The sequence below is a fragment of the Megalobrama amblycephala genome, linkage group LG14 (assembly GCF_018812025.1).
Source record: "Megalobrama amblycephala isolate DHTTF-2021 linkage group LG14, ASM1881202v1, whole genome shotgun sequence".
Classification (NCBI taxonomy): Eukaryota; Metazoa; Chordata; class Actinopteri; order Cypriniformes; family Xenocyprididae; genus Megalobrama; species Megalobrama amblycephala.
Window position 1 is genome coordinate 40550129 of NC_063057.1, and position 24844 is coordinate 40574972.

The 24844-nt window shown below is 41.5% G+C and overlaps 1 protein-coding gene across 1 annotated transcript; it reads left to right on the forward strand.

Annotated features, from left to right (window-relative positions):
* The first annotated feature begins 8438 nt into the window (after positions 1-8438).
* LOC125245240 (tripartite motif-containing protein 16-like) lies at positions 8439-23370 on the forward strand. The gene is made up of 6 exons (XM_048155778.1): positions 8439-9097; positions 13646-13741; positions 13828-14061; positions 14809-14968; positions 15123-15170; positions 22510-23370. The coding sequence occupies exons 1-6, from the start codon at positions 8525-8527 to the stop codon at positions 23193-23195; spliced, it is 1797 nt and encodes a 598-aa protein (XP_048011735.1). The 5' UTR covers positions 8439-8524; the 3' UTR covers positions 23196-23370.
* Positions 23371-24844: the final 1474 nt, after the last annotated feature.

Genomic DNA, 24844 nt, shown 5'->3' on the forward strand with positions numbered 1-24844 from the left:
AATAGTCTTATTGATGTTATAGTTCTGATGTGCTGTGGGATCTCATTCCAGGCTTTAGTGAGCACATGAAAAAAAAGATCTCTGTCCATAGCAGTTCCTAAAGGCCGGTAAAGGCAAAAGTCCATTTGTAACAGATCTCGTGGTGCGCTCGAACCTTGAGCTGGGATTTAGAAACCAGTGCAGTAAGTGCTGCAGAGGTGTGTCCATTTAAGATTTGACAATACAAGTTTATCCCATGGCTTATTTTATAGTTCTGAAATGTCAAGGCATTAGACAAAGATAGTGCAATACAGTGGTGAGTCCAGCCTGGAAGCCTGTTGTGGATCTTGTAGGCTCTATTATAGAGTCTATTATATGAATCTAGTATTTACCCATCATACAAACAAATCTAAAATCCAAAATGTTTATAGTAAAAGAGATTCTTTCTCCTCTTGGCAAAAGGAGCAAAGAGGGGAAACATTTCAGTTAAATTTACTTAAGTATTTATTATAACAGTAATAATGATGAATCATTTTTAAATGGACTTCATTTTATTATTCAACAAAAAATTTTTTGGCGCTGTCCCTACCTTATGAAATTTAATATCTGGGAAAAGTGTGAACCATTTCCCATAAGGCTTAATAATTGAATTATTACTAGCACTGATGTAGTTTCTTAACTGATGTGTACATTTAACATCCAAGATCTTAACCCCTTGAATAAATAGTTGAGGGATATTCAAACTCAAATTACAGTACAATTTATAAGATTTCACCAAGAACAGGATATGAACATGACTCAAGAGCTTGCTTATGAAAAGTTTTAAAGCTTCATAGGTAGTCTCAATGCATTTAAAATCACAAGAAAAAAAATAAAAAATTCCACATCTTTTAAAAATCAAATTAGGAATCCAGAACCAAACCAAATTCCCCTTTAAATATTTAACCAATTTATTTAAAAAAAAAAAAAACCCTTCAAGTTAAAATAATAATAATAATGTAAAACATTCAAATCTCCCTTTGAGTACGGCTGGATTGAAGATTTCCTGCTGATGTGTTCCACTTTATTTTTCCATGTAAATTTAAAAATGAAATATCAAAAGAAATCAAAGATACGGAGACTAACCATAAATCAATGTCTGATTTTGGGGTTAAAAACAAATCTGACTTGAACCAAGAAAAAGACAAAAAAGGTGGAATCAGGATTTAGGAATCTGTGTATCAATCAAATTTAAAGATATAAAAAAATGACTGGATTAATATCACTTTGACACTTTCTGGGAGGATACTGGTCTTCATTATGAATTTCTACTAATCAAGAACAAACAGAGAAATTTCTGACATAAGAATAGCAATCATATCAAATCTATTAAAACCAACACATTAACTAAAATAAAATAGGAATCATCTATTCGTATCACAACCAATATCTATCACCTTCTGATGAAGATAAGAAATCAACTTATCCACTGAAATATATATATATATATATATATATATATATATATATATATATATATATATATATAATCTCTCTAATGGTTCACAATTGGTTGTCGAACACACATGAAGAAATCATAAAAACACATCAAAATACTTAACTGCATAACCTGCAGTTATTACTCCTTGTATTATTAGTGTTTCCTGCTCCTGTCAAACATTCAAACACAGAAGAGAAACTCTCTCTTCACGGGCTAATAACTTTGAAGCTAACATACAACCTCACGCTGCATTTCCTCGATTAAAATTACACTTTCTGCAGATAAAACGACTTTAAACTCGGTTATAAGTATACTCGTGTATCTCATTTACACATTTTAATTAAAATCAGATAAATTAATCACGGATTATTTCCCTTTTAAGACGCTTCTTCTTCTTCTTCTTCTTTGGGTTTTTACGGCAGCTGGCATCCAGTGTGTTGCATTACTGCCACCTACTGTACTAAATTCCCTTTATACTATATTCTCTTCTCCAATCCAGTTTCTTTTAAAAAATCTAATAAATATTTCCTGCCTTTTTGTTTCTCTGCACACTCTAAAATATCTTTAACACTTGCCTCTACCCTTCCTAAACTCTGTAGCTGGGTCATCATTTCTTGCCTCTCTTGATTAAACCTTCCACAAGATATTAAAACATGCTCAACTGTCTCATACCTCTGACAATGTGTGCACATTCCTGTTGGGTGCTTTCCCATAATATGTAAAGTGCCATTAAGATTGCTATGCCCCATTCTTATTCTACTTAAAATGACTTGTTCTCTCCTACTCGTACCTTTATCTCTTGACACACCCACTCTGTTTCGTATTGAATATAAATGTCTCCCTTTTGTTTCATTCTATTTTAAGACACTTTTGAACGCGAGTGAACAAAACGCACATCTTCCTCCGCTCAGTTCTCCCGCGCACTGAAGCGAGAACGCGCAGCGCGCCAGTGACGTCACAACTGCGACGCGCGCAGAACTCAGAAAAAAGAATAGATATTTATATATGTAGCAGAAAACAGGGATTTTTAAGTAATTTAACAACATAATATAAAGGTACTGAACAAATATAAACTACAATAAAGGAATAGAAAATATACAATATAATATGAATAATAATACAAGTAAAAAAAAAAAAAGAACAGGTATGAGATCATGATATAAATAACAAAAGCTTCACAAAGAGACCTAGTGCTGTTTTTCAACCCAAGTAGTAACTCAGTATAATTTTTCATATCTATCTGAAATAACAAAATGTTGGGTTTTCCTTTAGCCCATTTCTGTGTATGTATATGGTATTTCCCCATAATCAGACAAAGATTAACAATAAAGGCCACATTTGGTGGTAATCTTTGTCTATTAAAATAAAAAATACATCTTTTTCAGAAGAGTAAACTTTCATGCAATTACAAAAGAAACATTCCAAATCTATCCAAAACATTTTGCTATAAATGCAGTTAAAAAAATAAGTGCACAACATTTTCTTTCTCAGTCCCACAGAAATTACATATAACATTTACATTTACAAGTTTTAACTGGGTACACGATTATAAAGTATTATAAAATGTACTTCTCTCACCTTATTTGTTATGCAGTATTTTTAGGCAGCAATCATGCATATTTCCAGTCAGTGCATTCAGATTTAGAAGGCCAGTTTTTTTGTGAAGATATTGGACTGTATTCTGTTAGTAACTTCCTGATAAAGCAATTATTTCATCTTCTATCATTAATAGTAACTCTGTTAATTACAACATCAGGTCTGAGACTCAGTTTCCTTATTCACATATCCTTTAAACAGACATTTTAAATATGGATGGTACAGCATCAAACACTATACAGTATTCTTTAGGGATTATTGGAATATTATACCTTTGAAGAAATTATATGTAGGTATACAGGTGTATCCACCCATTCTTACTAGCTAGTCCAGAAAGGTAGTAAAAACATAGTTAAAACTGTCAACGTGATTAACTAAACTATCCCCTGTGAAGGCCTCCTTCCCTTTCCTTTCACTATGTATAGGTAAACATTATCAAAATGATTCCAGTTTGCATGGATCTGTGGAAACGACTAATAATTATGTATTATGTGGGCCAGACAAGTTATTTGGCAATGTCACTTTGTAAAAAAGACTACGCGTCTGCACACATACACATTCAAACGCTCATACCTATAGACGCGTAAATGAACGGCAAGAACGCATTAAAAGTCTTTGTTTTTAGTTAAAAGTTGTCATTCAAGTTAATAATTAATTTTTCAATGGAAGTGATTCAATCAAAAACCTACTTTAGCTCGATAATAACTTTTTCCTAGAGCTGCTGTAAAGCCAAAACAATCTCTGTCCATTAATTTTCCTGTTATCACTGTGAAGCTCCTTTGAAACAATCTGTATTGTGAAAAGCACTATGTAAATAAAGATGACTTGACTTGATGGACATCTGTTGGGTCAAAGCAAAGTGAACATTGCTGGCTGTGATGTTGGACACTACCTAATAGGAGACCCTGATCACCCCCTGCAGAATTGGCTAATGAAACTCTTTTCAGACACCGGCAAATTGATCCTCAACAACAGACATACAGGTTAAGCAGTGCAAGGTCTGTAGTGGAGATGAGCTTTGGGAGGCTGAAAGGACAATTGCGCGTCTCCTGAAGAGAAATAATTGCAACCTGAAAGAAGATGGTGCTGACCTGCTGTTTGCTCCATAACATCTGTGAGGAACATGGAGACAGTTTCAGTGTTTCAGGATCACCTCTATTGTCAACACTGAGGTCAAACATACAGGCCCCTGTTCAGCCAGTACCTGAGCATGGGCAACCAGAAGAAAATGATGTGCAAGCTACAATATTTTGGTATTTTAATTGGCAAGATGACTGAATGACTTAATATGCTAATTTTATGTGTAATAATTTTTTGAATGTGATAATTAACCATTAAAGTTCTTACTATGTTAATTTGTGTTCATAGTATTGTAATTGTAATTATTGTAGTCATAGCATTATAATCAGCTTTGGATGTAATGTGAAAAACAATACAGAAATATATGACGTCAGATTTATTAAAATTATTAAAATAATTGTAATGTCTAGAACAAAAAAAAATACATTTTGTATCATTCTTTTAACAAGCACATACACATTGACCAAACTGAACAATAAACAAACTGTAAAGTACAAAAAATGGCTATAATAATTGTAAGGACCAAAATGAGCTCAAATGAACTAGTTAATTTATAGGGAATTATAAAGAGTCATTTCATTTACGACTGAGCAACTGAATTATCCAGCGTTCATCTGCTCGAGCCGTAATAAGCTCTTGAAGCAGATGTGAATATTCGACTATCGTGAAAACACTAATTAGAGCGAGGTAACTTTAAGATTGACAGATTAAGACATTAAATTTTACGAGCACATAATACAAGAAGCTTTCTTTTAAAATCTACAGGAGACTATATTTATTGCAACACAAACTAATCTAACACAAACACTCATGTGTTGCAGAAAGAAAGGAAATGAAAGAGAAAGAGTTTTAAGAGAGAGAATGATATGATCAGCAGGATTTCTAGCAAATTGTACTTCAAAAGACCTGACCTGAATGAATTAATTTAATGCACCAGTTCAGTGTTAGAATCTGGAGGTACTTGTTTGTAGGCTTAAATGGGAAAACTCCTTGTCGGCGTCCTCGGCTTGGGGAAGAGGGTTTTTTTTCGATGATTTGTTGCAGGGTCTTTTCAGGTCCGGATTGTGTTAGGTAAAAACCAATCCCATTTGAGCATGCTGGCAAAATGAAAGGAAGTCTTTGTCGTGGCTGGAGTTAAAGTTGTGCCGGCCAAAGTCATTGGTTAAACTTTGTGACAAAACCTAGAACACGAGACTCAACGGAAAATAAATTTAAGTAAAGAAACGGAAAGTAAGTAAAGTTGGGTGGCTTGAATGAGCTGCTTGTCTGTCCATTTTTTAAGCTTAGTCTTGTTTTCGTTTTGTTTTTCTTGTTACTAGTTACTTTGTTCTGATGTGACTATTTAAACTTAGGTGTTTGTCCCACTTCTGTGAGTTCTGGCCAATCAGATATCGTCTTGTTTCAAAAGGTGACTTTTCTCCACCTCCAATCATAAAATAAGCATTATGCTTTGGCAGAGAGTATCATTTAGACATGATTTCTGTTAAATGGAATATGATACATTTTACACAGATTTCATTCAAGCCATGATTTAGACATACATTAGAGATTTAAATTCATTCCAAATAAGGCATACTTTCAATCAGTCATTCAAAAGTTATCACATTTACATGAATTGTGGGTGTTCTAAAGCATAACTGGTCACAAGTAGCATGTATAGACATGATATAAAATATATGCAGTTGAAAGATGTTTGATAAGTCCATTTCAAATTGTTTGGAACAATTCGATGTAGTTTTAGTTGTAGAAAGAGTCTCTGTGGGTTTTTCTGTGAAGTTCGGTCACTCAAAGAAAAAGGCTTGCGTTGTCTCCGTCTCTTTTTATCTGGAGATCAAAGACTCTTTATCTTCTTTTCAACCATTTGGTTTGTCACCTCTCCTTCAGTCAGGAAGCATGGGTGTCATAAAAGTACCTAGCAGGGTTATTTTCTGTAGACGGACTGGAGCCAAAAATTAGATTCTCTGAGAGTTAAACCCAACCATGAGTTTCTGGAATTATGTTTTGAAAGAATGATTCATTTGTCTGGTTTGTCTACGGTTCCTACATAATAATAATGTGCAAGTGTTGAACAAAAACAAGCTGTTTAGATCTCCTTCCTCTGCTCAGCCTCCATGACAGTGACCATGTGCCCCAGAAGTCCCAGCTTCAAAATATTCCAGCAGGCCCTGATTACTGTTACATCATAAGAGAACAGAAACAAATTAAAATGCACAATTTACTGTAAACTAGTGTCATAACACACATAACACAATGGTTTTCTATTTGCATGTGTTTTTAATTTATTTGTATGAGAGCCTGGCCATAAATTATGTCCACACAATTTGGCATGTATTATCATGAATAAAATAATTGACTACAAACACAACTAAGCAGTATATTTATCTTTGACATTTTTATAATATTTGAATAAAGGGTGAAGATGTCAATCTTACTACTGTATTCAAATATAAATTTATTGAAAAATGTTCAAACTTGGGATGGGAGTAAAAAAATATTTTTTAAAGCTTTTGTGTTCTCTTGCAAAGCTATTTGCTTTCTCTCGCAAAACCCATTGTGAGATCTGACAAACACTTCCTGTTTAATTACCTGCTAGCAGTGATTCAGAAAGCTCTGTACATTCACAATGGAGCAGTTCATAGATACGAGACCGGTGTGGCACTCAGGTGACACTCATTATCAATCACGCCACTGTCCTGCTTGCCACACTGACACTCTCCGACGTATGGTTCTTGCACTCACTCCCAGAGGTTTTGCAACTCAGGGAACAGTTAGAGACATGACTATTAGTTCCTCAGTACATTCCTCTTTTAAAAATATTCTTTGCCGCCAAAGCTTACCAGATTCAAAGTCTAGAGTGTTGTGGGTACACCAGTGAAGTGGTTGATCTCACAAAATCACCTGTACAACCTCTCTGAGTCCATCCATTACAGCACGTGGTCCTTCTGGTTTGATTGTGTACTTAAAAAAACTAGCTGCTGGGAACAGGCAAACTCCAAAAAATCTTAATCAGCTTGTTTGTCATTTAAGGCAGGAACACACTAAGCTAACGGTCAGCTGACGAACAAAAACTGCCCGATGGCTGACCGTCAGCTAGGTGTGTTCCTGCCTTAAATAAGTTTTCTCAGTGTGTTCCGCACCATCGGCTGAAGTTGGTCCTCGTCAGCTTTTTTTCAGCCGATTCGACATGTTGAATCGGCGTCGGTCAGTCAGGCCATCTGATCATTCTGATTGGCAGTTCAGGAACTGCCACCTGCTGGTATGGAAAGGCATTTCATCTTACGCAGGTGCAGAACGGACGTGCTACTTGGCCATCGGCTGTCGAGCGTCGATTTGGTGTGTCAGGGCAACTTTGGACCCAGACGCTGCCGAAGTGAGCCAACCACACAGTCTGCTTTCATCGCCACTAGTTCATCGGCGTCGGCTTGGTGTGTTCCTGCCTTTAGACATTTGCAACAGTTTATTTTTTAATAACACCACCACAAGGTATGCTCTACTTTATGGCATTATGGCAAGTTGTCAAAATCAACCAGAAAGAACCATATTTCTTTCCTTGTTCATCATTTAAAAGTGTATGTCAAGTATATTGATTTTACTGTAAATTTTCTGATAATCCGAGACTCCAAACTTTGATTAAATGTATGAAAACATGACTCACAGCAAAAATAATCCCTATTTATCATTTAAAAGACTAAATATTTAATGATACTCAAACTGAAAACATTAACGAGATATTAATGTCAGCATGAAATATAAGTTTAGTCATTTATAAAATAGTCATTTCTTCCCAATTGTGACATAACTGAGTGAAACAGCTTCTGGAACAAGAACAAATGTAGGGCGGGGCTTGATTTTGTCCATGGGGAATTGATTGGATGGTTGTGGTTTGCTATTGGTGGATCTCATGTGAGTGACAGGTTGCCCCGCCCTTACGCCAGTAAACACATCATCAGAGAAGAGATGTCGCTGCAAGAGGGAGGGGAAGTTATTTTGATTCAAGATTACAAGCACACATGAATTTAACAAAATGATGTGCATGGATAAATCATTTATAATAAATACTGCGATATTCAGAAATAAAAAAAGATTTGGCAAATTTGATTTCATTGTGACTTTAAGGAACAATAATTCTGTCTTGCTTCGCTCTAACTTATAGTGTTTCTGAGACTGATTAAACACAATGTGTGTGGAAACACCCATGAAAACTAAAAACTTAGCAGCAATGAGGCTCTTCAGGACCAGGAATGAGGAAGTTGCTTTACAGACACGCCTGTTTCACACACATCACTTAAACACAGAACCAGGAAACAAGAATCACCTGAGTTCAGTGAAAGAGAAACTTAAGTGTAGTTGAGCTGTTGTGTGTTTGTGTCTCTGTGTTCATGCTGTAAAATGGCAGAAGCCAGAATTTCTCAGGAGGAGTTCATGTGTTCAGTGTGTCTGGATCTCCTGAAGGATCCAGTGACCATCCACTGTGGACACAGTTACTGTAAGATCTGTATTACATGCTTCTGGGATCAGGAGGATCAGATGAGAGTCTACAGCTGTCCTCAGTGCAGACAGACCTTCAGTCCAAGACCTGCTTTAGCTAAAAACACCATTCTGGCTGAAATGGTGGAGAAACTGAAGAAGATTAAACTTCCTGCTGACTGTTACGCTGGAGCTGGAGATGTGCAGTGTGACGTCTGTACTGGAAGAAAACACAAAGCCGTCAAGTCCTGTCTGGTGTGTCTGGAGTCTTACTGTCAAACTCATTTTGACCGTCATGAGGAATTTCACTCTCGTAAGCCACATAAAGTGACTGAAGCCACTGGACGACTGCAGGAGATGATCTGCCCGAAACACGACAAGATCCTTGAGGTTTTCTGCCGCACTGATCAGAAGTGTATATGTGTGCTGTGTACAATGGATGAACATAGAAACCACGACACTGTATCAGCTGCAGCACAGAGGACAGAGAAACAGGTATGAACTTAAAGAGTCCCATTATGCTCATTTACAGGCTCATGATTTTGTTTATGGGGTCTACTAGAATACATTTACATCATTTAATGTCTGTTTACACTCTCTGTCTGAACACTGTTTTAGTTTCAGTTTCTTTAAACCCACCTTCCAAAAATCACTAAGTCTGCTTAAAATCGGAGTCTGCTCTGATTGGTCATCCGGTCCCAGTCTGTTGAGATTGGTCTACGGCTTAGCTTTTGTGTCAAGAATGTTGTAACACGCTTTACCATAAATGGCAATGGGGAGGTGGAGGAATGCCGGAAGAATTGTCACTGGGAAGGCACAATGACTGCTGATTATAAACGCTCGTAAGGATTATTGACAGGACTGAATGATTAGGCTTCTAAATAGGACCCCTTTAAACCAGAAGTTCACATTCATCATTTACTCATGTTATTCCAAACTGGAGTGACTTTCATTTCTGAGGAACACAAAAGAAGGTATTTTAACCTTTTCAAGCGTAAGTTTAAAATATTCTAGCTGACCCCCAAGGTGAGTTTTTTTTTAAGGCATCCCATATTTTAGAACATTTCCCCTTATTGTTTCTATGGTGATGCGTCATGCTTGTCACGTGACACACCACAGCCACAATAACTGTATGACAGATGTATCACTTTTATTTTGTTTTTTTTCCTTTTTTGTTTAAAATATTCACAAACTTGCTTACCATGTAATCAACTATCTGATATTCCACTTCTCAAATACGTGTGAGTGTGTTTTGTCATTTAAAAACCTTTATTAATGATCTTGATCTATAACGCGAGATGGGTGTCTCCATCTTTAGTTTGCGGCCCAGTTCAGAGAGTTCTGTCAGTCGAATTTACAGCAGGTGATTTCATCAGTTTCTCCTGAAATACACATAAGTGGCTGGTGTACTAGGAGAAGAATAGAGTAAACTTTATAGTTACTTAGGCCCACTATGTGTATCTGATATGAATAAAAGACATCGGCAGATTATATTGGATAATAATGGATAGTTATTACTGCTTCCATAGACATCAGTGTGCATTTTACAAACTTTAAATGCATTAATTTAATAGTGTACATGTATTTAAATGTCTGAAACCTAAAATGAGCATTGTGTGGTTGAAAACTGTCACGGTTCACGTATCTGCTGTCTCATACTGTTGTCTGTGTGAGGGTTTTGGGTGTGTCACCTGATTGTTCTGTGTGGGCGACGCCGCTGATTACTGATCAGCGGCAGCTGTGGCTCGTTACATCTCGCCTATTTAACGCCTTGTCTTTCGTCTCATGTTTGTCAGATCATTGTGTGGAGTCCTCGTGTCTCTCTCGTGTCGTTTGTTCCTGGCTTGGAGTTCTCGTTCTCGTTCTCGTTCTCATTCCTGTTCCTGTTCCTGGTTCCCGTCTGTTTCATTTGGATTACTCGCTCTGGATTTCATTCAAGGATCATTGCACGGACTCACGGACTCACCTCACGGATCACCATTCATCACGGACATTCACCGCTCATCGAAGTCCCTGTGTTACCACTCTCCTGCTGACTGTGTTGCTATTTCGACTGTGTGTTCGTCTGTCTACATTCTCTGGCGTGAAGCTCTAATAAAGAGATATTAACTTGCTATTGTATCCAGCCTTCATTTCCGTGACAGAAAACACTGCATAGTTGTGATAAATGAGTCCGGCAGTTATGTGACGTCACTGAACGTTCTAAATCCCAAACCTGGGACCGTACCACTCAAAAGGTTAAGAAATATCTAATTTCTCCATTTATTTAAAGTCATTAGGATCCAAAAGTTTTCATCTTCAAAAAAGCACATTTAAATGAAATCCATATAACTCCAAGGAGGGTAATCTAATGCTGTGTCCCAATTCACCTACTTACACTGTGCCCTAAAAGTATGTACTGGTTTTGTGAAGAAAGAAACAAAAACAGTACAGACTTCTGAATGTGTAGCAGAAGAATAGGCAAGCTTTGGGACATACTATGTCATACAATGTCCTCCACAATTATTGGCACCCTTAGTAAATATGAGCAAAGGTGGCTATGAAAATAAATCTGCATTGTTTTTCCTTTTGATTTCAAATTCATAAAATTAGCAAAAATCTAACCTTTAATTGAATGAAAAAAATTGAAAATGGAGTGAAACTCACATTATGAAATAAATGTTTTTCTCCAAAACATGTTGGCCACAATTATTGGCACCCCTAGAAATTCTTATGAGTAAAATTTCTCTGAAGTATATTCCCATTCATATTTACATTTTTTAGCATGAACATGAAATTGTCCAGCCATGACTTCCTGTTCCACAGAAGTATAAACATGAGGAAACACAAAGGCCAAATTCCCGTAATCATTTATCACAATGAGTAAAACCAAAGAATATAGTTCTGATGTGCAGCAAAAGATTGTTGAGCTTCATAAAATAAGAAGTGGCTGTAAGAAAATAGCTAAAGCATTGAAAATCCCCATTTCCACCATCAGGGCAATAATTAAGAAGTTCCAATCAACTAAAGATGTTACAAATCTGCTTGGAAGAGGACTGGGGTCTACATCGCCCTAATGCACGGTGAGGAGGAAAGTTTGAGTGGACAAAGACTCTCCAAGGATCACAGCTGGAGAATTGCAGGTTAGTTGAGTCTTGAATCTCAGAAAGCCTAAAAAAATATCAAACAGCACCTACATCCCCACAAGTTGTTGTGGAGGGTTTCAAGAAAAATCCTCTGCTCTCATCCAGAAACAATCTCCAGCATATTCAGTTGTCAGACATGACTGAATCTTCAAACTGGACTGGCTTCTATTGTCAGATGAATCGAAGAAAAGAGCTTTTTGGCAGCAAATCCACCAGATGGGTTTGGTGCACACAGAGATATAAAGTACCCCATGCCCACGGTTAAATATACTGCTGGATCTTTAATGTTGTGGGCCTATTTTTCTGCTGGAGGTCCTGGACATCTTGTTCTGATACATGGTATCATGGATTCTGTCAAATACCAACAGATAAAAAATCAAAACCTGACTGCTTCTGCTAAAAATCCAATAATGGGGCGTGGTTGGATCTTCCAACCAGGACAATGATCCAAAACAAACATCAAAAGCAATACAAAAATGTGTCACTGAGCACAAAATGAAGCTACTGCCATGGCCATCCCAGTCCCCTGACCTGAACCCTAAAGAAAATGAGTGGAGTGAAGTGACGAGAAGAAGCATCAACATGGAGCTGGGACTCTGAAGGATATGGAGAGATTCTGTATGAAGGAATGATCTTTGATCTCTTGACAGTTGTTTTCCAAACTCATCAGGCATTATAGGTGAAGACTCAGAGCTGTTATGTTGAGAAAAGGACATTGCAATAATTGGGTGCCAATAATTGTGGCCAACATGTTTTGGAGAAAAAACATTTATTTCATGAGCTTTTTCCTCCATTTTCAATTGTTTTACTTCAATGAAAGGTTAGAATATTGTGGATTTTTGTAATGAAAGATCAAAAGGATAAACAATGCAGATTTATTTTCACAGCCGCCTTTGCTCATATTTACTAAGGGTTCCAATATTTGTGAAGGGCACTATGTACGCCTTTAACGGACATCTCTATCACTTAGTTACTCGCATCCTATCACAGTTCAAACTGTCCTGTCAATCATCTTGTCACAGTTAACATCCTCCACATTTAATTTAATTTAATTTCCTACTGTTTCAGGGAGAAATGTAGTAGCAGGTTGATCTGCCAGCAGTAGGTCTGTCACGAGTTTTCATTACAAAAGTTCACAATGCTGTTGCAGATGAAAAATAATATGGATAACATTGAATAAAGATCTTTTTGTCATGTTATATACTGATTATTAATCACTCAAACTTATTTATCTAAACTTTTCTACTTAACCATCGGACTCGTCCATCCACCATGTTTGTAGTTTTTTAACACTTTTTATTCATGTTTTTTAGTTATAATCAAATCCACATCCATCGCACAGTGGGTTGTGCACAATATTATCCGTTAGAGTCTGCGCCGATCTTCACTTCGGACTCTAAACAGTAATAGTAGATCATCCGGGTATCTTTGGAATAATCATACTACGATTTGGGACACAGTAATTCTAATTTTGAATATTATTTAGGAACATAGTACACAAATTGAGACATAAATCTTAAGTGATAGGAAAAATCAAATATGTTTGCATGTTTAGTCATGTGACATGCATGAGCCAATGAGGTTTGATGTTATTGACGTGTCACTATATTTGATTTGTGCTCTAGAAACAGAAACATTATTCAGAATATCTTCTTTTGTGTTCTGCAAGAGAAAATCATACAAGTTTGGAAAGACATGAGGATGAGTCAAATATGAGAGAATTTACATTTCTGGGTGAACTATCCCTATAAATCTAGACATTGATGAAATAATGCTGACACTTATGAATGAACCTTATGAATAACCTTATCATGAAAGATCTTTAACCCCTCAATCTCACCACTTCACTGATACTGGATTCATATCTGTTTACTTGATGACTTATGTGATGTTTCTCCTGTTATTGGTTTGTCTTTAGCACCAGATGATGAAGACGCAGAAGTGGTTCCAGCAGAGGATCCAGCATAGAGAGAAAGATCTTCAGCAGCTGAGAGAGGCTGTGGAGTCTCATAAGGTGAGTCTGGAGAAGAAGAGAAGTTTGAGAAGTCTCAGTCAGGACTCACTGAAGCCACTGTGTGATTGTGATGTGTGTCCTAACAGCGCTCTGCACAGACAGCAGTGGAGGACAGTGAGAGGATCTTCACTGAGCTCATCTGCTCCATCGAGAGAAGCCGCTCTGAGGCCACACAGCGGATCAGAGATCAGGAAAAGACTGCAGTGAGTCGAGCTGAAGGACGACTGGAGCGACTGGAGCAGGAGATCAATGATCTGAGGAGGAGAGACGCTGAGCTGGAGCAGCTTTCACACACAAAGGATCACATCCATTTCCTGCAGGTAACAGAGATCTAGAAGAACAGGATCATAGTGGACTTGAGCAAGAGACTCACAGAGAAACATTTCATGAGAGCAGAATGAGCCGTTGACTGAAGTGTTGATCTGTGTGTTCGGTTATTATATAATCATCAGTCAGACTCTCATCTGATCATCTTCTTTTGAAAGAGTTGCACTTACAAATGCAGTTCAGCTCTGGGAATCTCTTAGGAAACATTTTTCAGTACGATATATTGAGCTTCCAGACATCAACAGCTCAAAACTTTACTAATATTTTAAATATTACTTCTCAAACAGGAAGTGAGGCTGTTTATTAGCGATGCTTCCGCACAAAACCTGACCTTTGGATCGAGTCCTAAGAGTCCTTGTGAATTTCAGAGCTACTAACTGCTCAAAAGTTATCAATAAAGGTCAATCTACTTATTGATTTTTAACTGCTTTTCCTGATCAAATCTACTCAACCCTGTCATGTGACTCCATTGATACAATTGATCTGTTACATTTATGTTATTGGCAGATGTTTGAACATCAAGTGTTTTCCTATAAAGTTCATTTATAGTGTAAGTGACAAACGCTAACTTACAGCTCTAACATGATATAATGAACATGAGAATAATGAATCTGATGCTGTGAAAGTGCTGGATTGAGGAGAGTTACTAAAAGATCAACAAGAGCTGCTCAAATCTGACAGTAGTGCACGTTATTGGCTGAAGTGTGGAGGTGATGAGCTTTGATTTCTGTTTTCTGTAGATTTTCCAGTCTCTCTCAGCTCCTCCTGAATCTACAGACGTAAATGACGATCCCTTCAGTTCTTTCTTCTCTTTTGATGTTGTGAGAGAATCTGTCCGTCAGCTGAGAGACAAACTGGAGGATTTCTGCAAAGAGGAGCTGAAGAAGATCTCTGACAGAGGTAAAGTCCTGGAGATTCATCTGCTTTCAGAAATGATCCTCCATCATCTCATATCATGTAGAAGATCATATTAGAAATGTCTTAGGAACGGATGCAGGGATCATTTTCTCTTCACATTCATAATCACACTCTTCATGTCTGTTGATTTCCACAGTCACTTTCACCAACATTGTTCCCAGAACCAGGAACAACTTCCTACAATGTAAGTCACTAAGAAAACAAGCAGAAAAATCACTGAGTGTGTTCATGTTCTTGCTGTAGAAGGAGAAAGAAAACATGACAGATGAGTTTTATGAGTTTTAATGTGAATTAGTGTTTCTTAACAGGGCATTCAGAAAACATCAGCAACATCTTGAAAAGGTGTTGAGGAATTATTGGGAGGTGTTTTAAGCACATAAATCCCAAATATTTACAAGATAAAAATTGTAATTACTTGCAAAAGAAATTTTGGTAACACTTAAAGCCCTTATGTATAATGCATTATAAAGGTATTTATAAAGTTTACTATACATTATTTATGAAAAAATATAATTATAACCAAAGTTAAAATGCATTACAATATTTGCAGATTCTGAAATTGGTTGTTCCCATTCAGTCGGTCACGTTCGATGTACGTTGGACAGACCGACGAATAGGAATCTCGCTAGAGAGGCCAATCTACTTCGAGTGTAACTACAACGAGCCAATGCACATTGGCATGCAATCATATGCATCAGCTGCTCGCCTCGCAGTGTGGGTATATAATGAGTAGCAGGTGCGTTGCATCTTCAGCTTTTCGCTTTGGAGCCGAACCTTCATGGTGTTTATGGAGTGTGTGACAAGAAAAACGAGCCTTTTTGAAACTGCTCTTTGTTGGTGCAGGCGGACAGCACTGCAGCAGGGTCGATCTCTCTTTTCATTCTTTGTTTTGCCTTTCATTGAGCGACACTTCCAGCTGGAAAAGCCATTCTCACGGCTGGTAAACGGTGTGCTGTTGAGCACTGAAAAGCTGTTTTGACAGCTGGTAAGAGAGCGGCTTCGAAGAGAGAGTGCACACGACAGGCTGCACTTTTCCCTGTCTGTGCTGCAGCGGCCATTCCCCTGCGTGCTTCAGCACTTAAAAGAGTTCAGTCCCTAAAAGAGCTTGCACAAGTAGATTCGCGTCTTTTTAAAGATGTCGTTCTACTTGTGTGTTTCTGGATTTTGGTTGTTACCTGTCCCCGCGGGATTGTCACCAACGCTGTATCGCGTGCCTGGGCTTAAAGCACACTGAGGCAGCGTTTGTGGACAAGTCATGTACCCATTGTGGGAAGATAACCGTCTCGGAGTTGAGATCTAGACTCCAGTTCCTGCAAAGGGGTGGTGCCATTGCCTCGTTCCAATCCTCCTCAGAGGGTTGCTTCGGGCAGCGGTGCTGGTGATCTGAGGATCATGGTGAGCGAGCTTCCTTCGGGGAACCAACCCCCTAGGAACCCTCATCCCTCCTGCACTCTGCAGCTAGTAGAGCTGCCGGGGGAAATGCGATGGACCGCTCCAGAGGTGTGTACCATCCGTATCCTTCGGAGCTCCCCAAGATGATAGGATGTCGATCGCTGCATCGGAGGGTGAGCCTGACACTTCGGGAAATGATGATTCTGCGCAACTGCCTCCTTCGGGGGTGAAAACTGTGCCTGATTCGGACCCGGAAATGATGGCTATGCTTTCCCGGGCCGCCAACAGGGTCGGGCTCGTGTGGAATCCTCCAACGTGTCCCGAACCCTCGAGGTCGGACGATTGGTTTCTCGGGGTGGCCAGGGCTGGTTCTCAGCCCCCCACCCCGGTTCCTTTCTTCCTGGAAGTGCATGAAGAGCTCACTGGCACGTAAGCGGCACCTTATACGGGCCAAAACCACGTCGGTGGGTCCTCCTCCCTCACCACCCTTGATGGCGGGGCAGCTAAGGGTTATACGCGCATACCCCCTGTGGAACGGGCCATTGCTATGCAACTGTGCCCTAACTCCACCTGGTGGGGGGAGCCGTCTCTCCCTTCCTGGGCCTGTAAGTACTCGTCGGATCTTACCGCCAAGGTTTATCAGGCCTGTGGGGAAGACGCCTCTGCCCTGCACGCCATGGCGTTGCTGCAGGTCCATCAGGCCAAGGCACTGAAGAACCTGCACGAGGGTAGTCATGACCCGCAAGTTCTCCAGGAACTTCGTGCTGCGACGGACCTCACGCTTCGTGCGACGAAGGTCACGGCGTGGTCAGTGGGTCGTGCGATGTCCACACTAGTGGTCCAGGAATGCCATCTCTGGCTGTGTCTCACGGACATGAGGGATACCGACAAAGTCAGGTTCCTTAATTCCCCCGTGTCACAGACCGGCCTCTTTGGCAACGCGGTCGAGAACTTCGCCCAGCAGTTCTCGGCCGTACAGATGCAGCCACATCCTGCTGAGGCGGTCAGCTGCTGCACCTCCACCGCCCGCAGCACCTCAGCCTGCTCGTCACCGAGGGTGCCCCCCGCAGCTGTCCCCGCTCCCGTGCCCCAGCAGCAGTAGCCTTCAGCTAAGCGGCACCATGGAGCCGGTCGTGGTTGGGGTGCCCAGCCCGTCCAGCCCCCCCCCCCCCCCCCCCAGTCAAGTCCAAGAGGCCCTAGGACGGGCGTCCCAGAGATGGATGGGACTGCTCTTCGGGAGATGGTGACCGCACCACTCCTTCCCCCGGAGGAGGGCCGGGTGGAGAATCCTTTGTTTCCTTTTGTTTGTGTTCCACCAAATTTTCAATAAAAGAGCAGTTTCCTTCATCTCCGAGTCCAAAGAGGGCTTGGAGAGCAGTGGGAGGGCAAGAACCTCACCACTCTCATCCCCCTCTTCTGTCGTCAGCGGACAGCAGCGAGCAGTGGGCAGCCAAAGCCTCGACTGCTCCCTCTGTCCATCCGTGGAACCAGGTAAGTGTTGTACAGCACACTGTGACGCCGCTTCGGGCCGCCTCGCAAAGAGCCCCCCGGGCCGCGTCCCTGTGTTCCACCTCACTGCCCCAACTGCGGGTACACCTGCGGTCCCTCTGGTCCCGCTTGTACGGTCTCTGAGAACCTGGTTAGTGCTCCCCAGTCCGTCTCGCTGGCTCATTCAAACCATCATGCTCGGCTATGCGATTCAGTTCGCCCGGCGTCCCCCCAAGTTCAGGGGTGTCCACTTCACTATAGTGAAATATGTCGATGCCCCTGTCTTGCGTGCGGAGATTGCGGGTCAGGGTTCTACAGTCCCTACTTCATTGTACCCAAGAAGAGCGGTGGGTTACGACCTATCCTGGACCTGCGAGTTTTGAATCGGAGCCTTCACAAGCTACCGTTCAAAATGCTCACGCAGCGCAGAAACGCATTTTCGAGTGCATCTGTCCCCAGGATTGGTTTGCAGCGATCGACCTGAAGGACGCGTACTTTCATGTATCGATTCTTCCGCGTCACAGGCCATTCCTGCGTTTTGCGTTTGAAGGTCGAGCATATCAGTACAGAGTCCTACCCTTCGGGCTGGCCCTGTCTCCCCGCGTCTTCAAGAAAGTCGTGGAGGGAGCCCTTGTTCCCATGAGAGAACAGGGTGTTCGCATCCTCAACTATCTCGGCGACTGGCTCATTCTAGCACAGTCCCGGGATCAGTTGTGCGAACACAGGGATTTGGTGCTCAGACACCTCAGCCAGTTGGGTCTTCAGGTCAACTGGGAAAAGAGCAAACTCTCCCCTGTGCAGAGGATCTCTTTTCTTGGTATGTAGTTGGATTCGGTCGAACAGATAGCACGCCTCACAGAGGATCGTGCTCAGTCGGTGTTGAACTGCCTGAATACGTTCAACGGCAGGACAGTGGTCCCACTGAAATTCTTTCAGAGGCTCCTGGGGCATATGGCGGCCGCAGCGGCAGTAACCCCGCTCGGTCTGCTTCATATGAGACCGCTTCAACACTGGCTTCACGGCCGAGTCCCGAGATGGGCGTGGCAACGCGGCACGTTCCGGGTAGCAATCACTCAGGAGTGCCGCCAAGCTTTCAGCCCGTGGTCGGACCCTTTGTTTCTCCGGCCAGGAGTGCCCCTAGAGCAAGTGTCCCGGCATGCTGTGGTATTCGCAGATGCCTCTACCACCGGCTGGGGTGCCACGTACAACGGGCATGCAGTGTCAGGGGTTTGGATGGGCCCCCATCTGCATTGGCACATCAACTTCCTTGAGTTGCTAGCAGTACGCCTTGCTCTGAGCCGCCTCAAAGGGCCGCTACGGGGCAAGCATGTACTGGTCCGTACGGCTAACACTGCGACCGTTGCGTACATCAACCGTCAAGGTGGTCTACGCTCCCGTCGCATGTCGCAACTCGCCCACCATCTCTTCCTCTGGAGTCAGAAGCATCTGAGGTCGCTTCGTGCCATTCATGTCCCCGGTGTGCTCAACCGGGTGGCCGACGAGCTATCACGAGCTGCGCTGCCAGGAGAGTGGCGACTCCACCCCCAGGTGGTCCAGCTGATTTGGAGAGAGTTCGGAGAGGCTCAGGTAGACCTGTTTGCCTCACCAGAAACCTCCCACTGCCAGTTGTTTTACTCCCTGTCCGAGGGAACACTCGGGACAGATGCACTGGCACACAGCTGGCCCTGGGGCCTTCACAAATATACGTTTCCCCCAGTGAGCCTACTTGCACAGACCCTGTGGAAAGTCAGGGAGGACGAGGAGCAGGTCCTGCTAGTTGCGCCCTATTGGTCCAACCGGACCCGGTTCCCAGAACTTTCACTCCTCGCGACAGCCCCTCCCTGGCCCATTCCTCTAAGGAAGGACCTTCTTTCTCAGAGACGGGGCACATTTTGGCACCCGCGTCCAGACCTCTGGAAACTCCATGTCTGATCCCTGGACGGGACGCGGAGGTTCTAGGTGATTTACCCCCTGAGGTACTTAACACCATCACTTCGGCAAGTGCACCGTCTACGAGACGTGCCTATGCCTAGAAGTGGAACGTGTTCATCGAGTGGTACTCTTCTCGCCAAGAAGACCCCCGAAGATGCTCGATCGGAGTCGTGCTTTACTTCTTGCAGCACGGGTTGGAGTGTAGGCTATCCCCCTCCACCCTCAAAGTCCATACTGCTGCTATCTCCTCATACCACGACCACATAGATGGCAAGTCTGTTGGTCAGCACGACCTGGTCGTCAGGTTCCTTAGGGGGGCGAGATGGTTAAATCCTCCTCGTCCTCCCTCCTTGCCCTCTTGGGACCTTGCTCTGGTACTAAGAGCACTCCAGATTGCTCCCTTTGAGCCCTTGCAATCAGCAGACTTAAAGATTCTGTCTGAAGATTTTGCTGCTGGTTGCATTGGCCTCCATCAAGAGGGTAGGGGGTCCTGCAGTCATTTTTGGTCGACGAATCGTGCCTAGAGTTCAGGCCAGGTGACAGCCAAATGGTACTGAGACCCTGGCCTGGCTATGTGCCCAAGGTTCCTACCACTCCCTTCAGGGACCAGGTAGTGAGCCTGCAAGCGCTGCCCTCGGAGGAGGTAGACCCAGCCCTGGCTTTGCTCTGTCCAGTTCGCGTTCTGCGACTGTACATAGACAGAACCCAAAACTTCAGGACCTCAGACCAGCTCTTTGTCTGTTACGGAGGCTAGCAGAAGGGAAAGGCTGTCTCCAAGCAGAGGATGGCCCACTGGATAGTGGATGGCATCGCCCTGGCTTACCAAGCTCAGGGCGTGCCCTGCCCGCTCAGGTTGCATGCTCACTCCACGAGAGGTGTCGCATCCTCCTGGGCGCTGGCTCATGGCGCCTTGCTGACAGACATTTGTAGAGCTGCGGGCTGGGTGACACCTAACACGTTCGCTAGATACTATAGCCTTTGTTTCAAGCCGGTCTCCTCCCGTGTTCTCGCCTCAAGTCAGAGGCACGGAGAGGCCCTGGCTTAGTGTCGGCTTGCTGCGCTACATGTGTTTCTTCTCCAGAGAGTCCCTACAAGGCAGACCCTGTCGAGTCCTCCGATCACCCTTCGGCAGCCGACGTGACGGAGCGTCTGGCGCCAGGCCTATACTCCGCTGCATCCTTGAGAACCGGATTTAGGCTGGGTTCCATATGTGTGACCCTACGGGGATCCCATATGGCTGGGTCCACGGTTGCTCCTAAACGAAGCCCGTGTCTTTCCCTCTGGGGTGACCCACCCTTCATCGGGTTGGAGTCACCCCAGCTCTTCCACATGTAGCACAGCCCTACAAGGTTAGTCCATATGTACTTCTCCACATAACTCCTTCGGGGAAGGATGTGGCTTCCGCAGCATTCCTTTCCCAACGAAAGGGTACACTTTCCCAGTGTTATCCAATAGTCTTACTGAATGGGTTTTGGGGAACAGCAGTGATCGACACTCTCTGTGTTAGCCCTGTCCCACCGTCCTCAGGCAAGGGGGTTCAGGTGGCTTGCAACAGAGCGCTGGAAGGGGGCAGGTCCTGTGGCGCTTTGGTAGGGATTCCTATTCGTCAGTCTGTCCAACGTACGTCGAACGTGACCGACTGAATGGGAACGTGTCGGTTACAAAGGTAACTCTCGTTCCCTGAAGGAGGGAACGGAGACGTACGTCCCGTCGCCACAGTCACTGTACCCCGCTGATGCTGCCGCCTTTCCGGTTCGGCTCCTCAGCGAAAACCTGAAGATGCAACGCACCTGCTGCTCATTATATACCCACGCTCCGAGGCGAGCAGCTGATGCATATGATTGCATGCCAATGTGCATTGGCTCGTTGTAGTTACACTCGAAGTAGATTGGCCTCTCTAGCGAGATACCTATTTGTCGGTCTCTCCGACGTACATCTCCGTTCCCTCCTTCAGGGAACGAGGGTTACCTTTGTAACCGAGACGTTTGTCATGTGTTTTAATGCATTATACTTTCTAAAAGTCACCAGTGAAATCCAGCTAATTGAGTAATCTGCATATAAACAACAGAGCCAGAATAGACGGTTTCATTTTCATCACTACGACTGTTTACTTCAGTGTTTCTGTCAGCTTTCTGTAGCGCAGCTGCTGAACTTCCAGTGAAAACAACTTCTGCGTTTAGCATTCAGACACAATATAACACTGTTTTCAATATGTTTTTTCTTGTTTTCCATTGGAAAAAATATTATGAATGCTTCCTGTTTGCCAATTGGCTGCAGTTTGTGATAATCTACATAATTAAGGTTTCAGTGCCAAATTTCTAAAGTGTTTATTTAACACTCATAAATATAATTTGATTCACTTCACTTTTTTTGATCCTTGGGAAACTAATGATAATATGTAAACTACTAGTCAAATCTGTTAAATGGCGTTCAGTGACATTCATATATAATATAAAATTAATGATATACTGTATAGGTGAATAATAATAGTAATCACACAAAATGAATTTTTTTAATGTTTTTGAAATAAGTCTCTTCTGCTATTTGATCCAAAATACAGTAAAAACAGTCATATTGTGAAATATTACTATGATTTTAAAGAACCATTTTCTTGGGTTGGATAAAGGACCTAGATGATGAATAATGATGATTTGCACAGGATATCAGACAGATTGATAATTCCTGATTCTGATGTGTTTTATCTCCATCAGATTCCCATCAGCTCAATCTGGATCTGAACACAGTGAATAAACACCTCCATCTGTCTGAGAGGAACAGAGTGATTACTGGCACTCTCATAGAGCAGCTGTATCTTGATCATCCAGACAGATTTGATGGATATAATTTTCAGGTGTTGTGTAGAGAGAGAGTGTGTGGACGCTGTTACTGGGAGATTGAGTGGAGTGGTGATGATGTGTATATATCAGTGTCATATGAGAGCATCAGCAGGAAGGGATTGGGTGATGAGTGTTTGTTTGGAGGTAATGATCAGTCCTGGAGTTTGATCTGCTCTTCCTCCAGTTACTCATTCAGACACAATAACATACACACTGAACTCCTTGTAAAGCCCATCAGCAGTAGAATAGGAGTGTATGATGATGATGATGATGATGAAGAGTCCATCAGCAGTAGAGTAGGAGTGTATGATGAGGATGATGATGAAGAGTCCATCAGCAGTAGAGTAGCAGTGTATGATGAGGATGATGATGATGATGACTTAAAGTCCATCATCAGAAGTAGAATAGGAGTTTATGTGGATCACAGTGCAGGAACTCTGTCCTTCTACAGCGTCTCTGGAGACACAATGAGCCTCATCCACACAGTCCAGACCACATTCACTCAACCGCTCTATCCTGGGTATGCTTTTGGTCCTGGATCATCAGTGAAACTGTGTTGATGAATCAGAATAGACTGTAGAGAGATTCTACCCATAATCCTTTGAGCTCGTGATGAATCAGTAACAGTGAGATGTTATAGAGTCTCTTATTTTCTCTTCATTACATTAATACTACAGCTGAACTTCTGTCAGTGAAATAACATGTCAGAATAAATGTGCGTAATGAATCCTCATAGACAGTGAGATGACAACAGATGAGAATTTAACATCAGCAGTGAACTGTTTGAGTATAAAAGACTGATGAGAAGAATAATAAGGTTAAAGGTGTTAAGGTAAAAGTTACACACCATAAAACAGGTGTTAAATAAAATTAATTATAATTTTACAGTACAAATGTATTATTGCAACAGAAATATATTTGTTTTCATGTTTATAATCTTAATAAGAGAGATAATTTAAGAGAGATAGTTTTACAATGAAGTTTATTTACAGGTGAGCTAATCCAACACTAAAAAATCTTTTGTTATATTTTGCTCATTATATTTTGTTCCTTTTTGCATTAGCTTATTTTAGTTTTACTTATTTGAAAATGTTCATCTGACAAAGTATAAAGCAATCTGGACTGATTACATGTAGTTGAAAGCTTAACTTTAGTTAGATGAACTTAAATTGAAGAGTTATGACAACTTCTTTAGTTAGCTAACCTTTAAGAACTGTAGCTGCAAAGCTGCTTTAATAAATATGAACTTATTTAGACTAAAATAAAGGAAAATTAACAAATCCAGTAGGACTTTTCATTCATCCAGTAGGACTTTTAATCTGTAAAAAATATATTTCAATACATAATTACTAGGGGTGTGACGAGACGGGTATCTCACAAGACGAGACGAGACTCGAGATTGAGTTCACGAGACGAGACAAGAATTTTTACACACTATTTTTAAGAAATCCTCAATGGCGAAATACATGACTAGAAAAAATATTCTGCAGGTTTATTTGAAATGTTTTAACTAATCATCTTATAATGAATGTCATTCAGTTCTACTTTCTGAGTATGAATTATCATATGCAGTAAAAGACAACAATACTCAAGTACTGTAAAAGGTTTATCCACTAACTCAACTGACTGACTTCTTCTGTATGATTTCAGTCTCTTCAGACCTGATTTATATGATTTATGAGCTTCTACAACATTTGACCTCCTAACTGAACTCCTTTCCACAAACTGATCATAGAAATAAAACAGTATAAATAAAAATGGTAACACTTTACAATAAGGTCTCATTTATTAACATTAACATATTAACCAACATCAACTAACAATGAGCAATATATTTGCTACAGTATTTATTAATCTTTGTTAGTTAATAAAAATAGTCATTCATTGTTAGTTCATGATAGTTCACAGTGCCTTAACTAATCTTAACAAATGAAACCTTACTGTTTGTGCTTAATAAGATTAAGAGAAAACTGTTATTCGTTTTTATAGTAACACTTTACATTAAGTGCAACCATAATCGCACCCTCTCAATATTCAAAGTGCATGTAAGACCAAATTTTTCTTTTATACAGAACTAAGAGATGGTTACAACTACACTGGCCAGCCAAAAATAGCTTTCATATTGAGAGATATTTGCATTCATCAGGGAGCCGCTTTCAAAATGCGGGTATTGAAATCGCATTTGAATGCGCGCGCGCGCGTGCGTTTA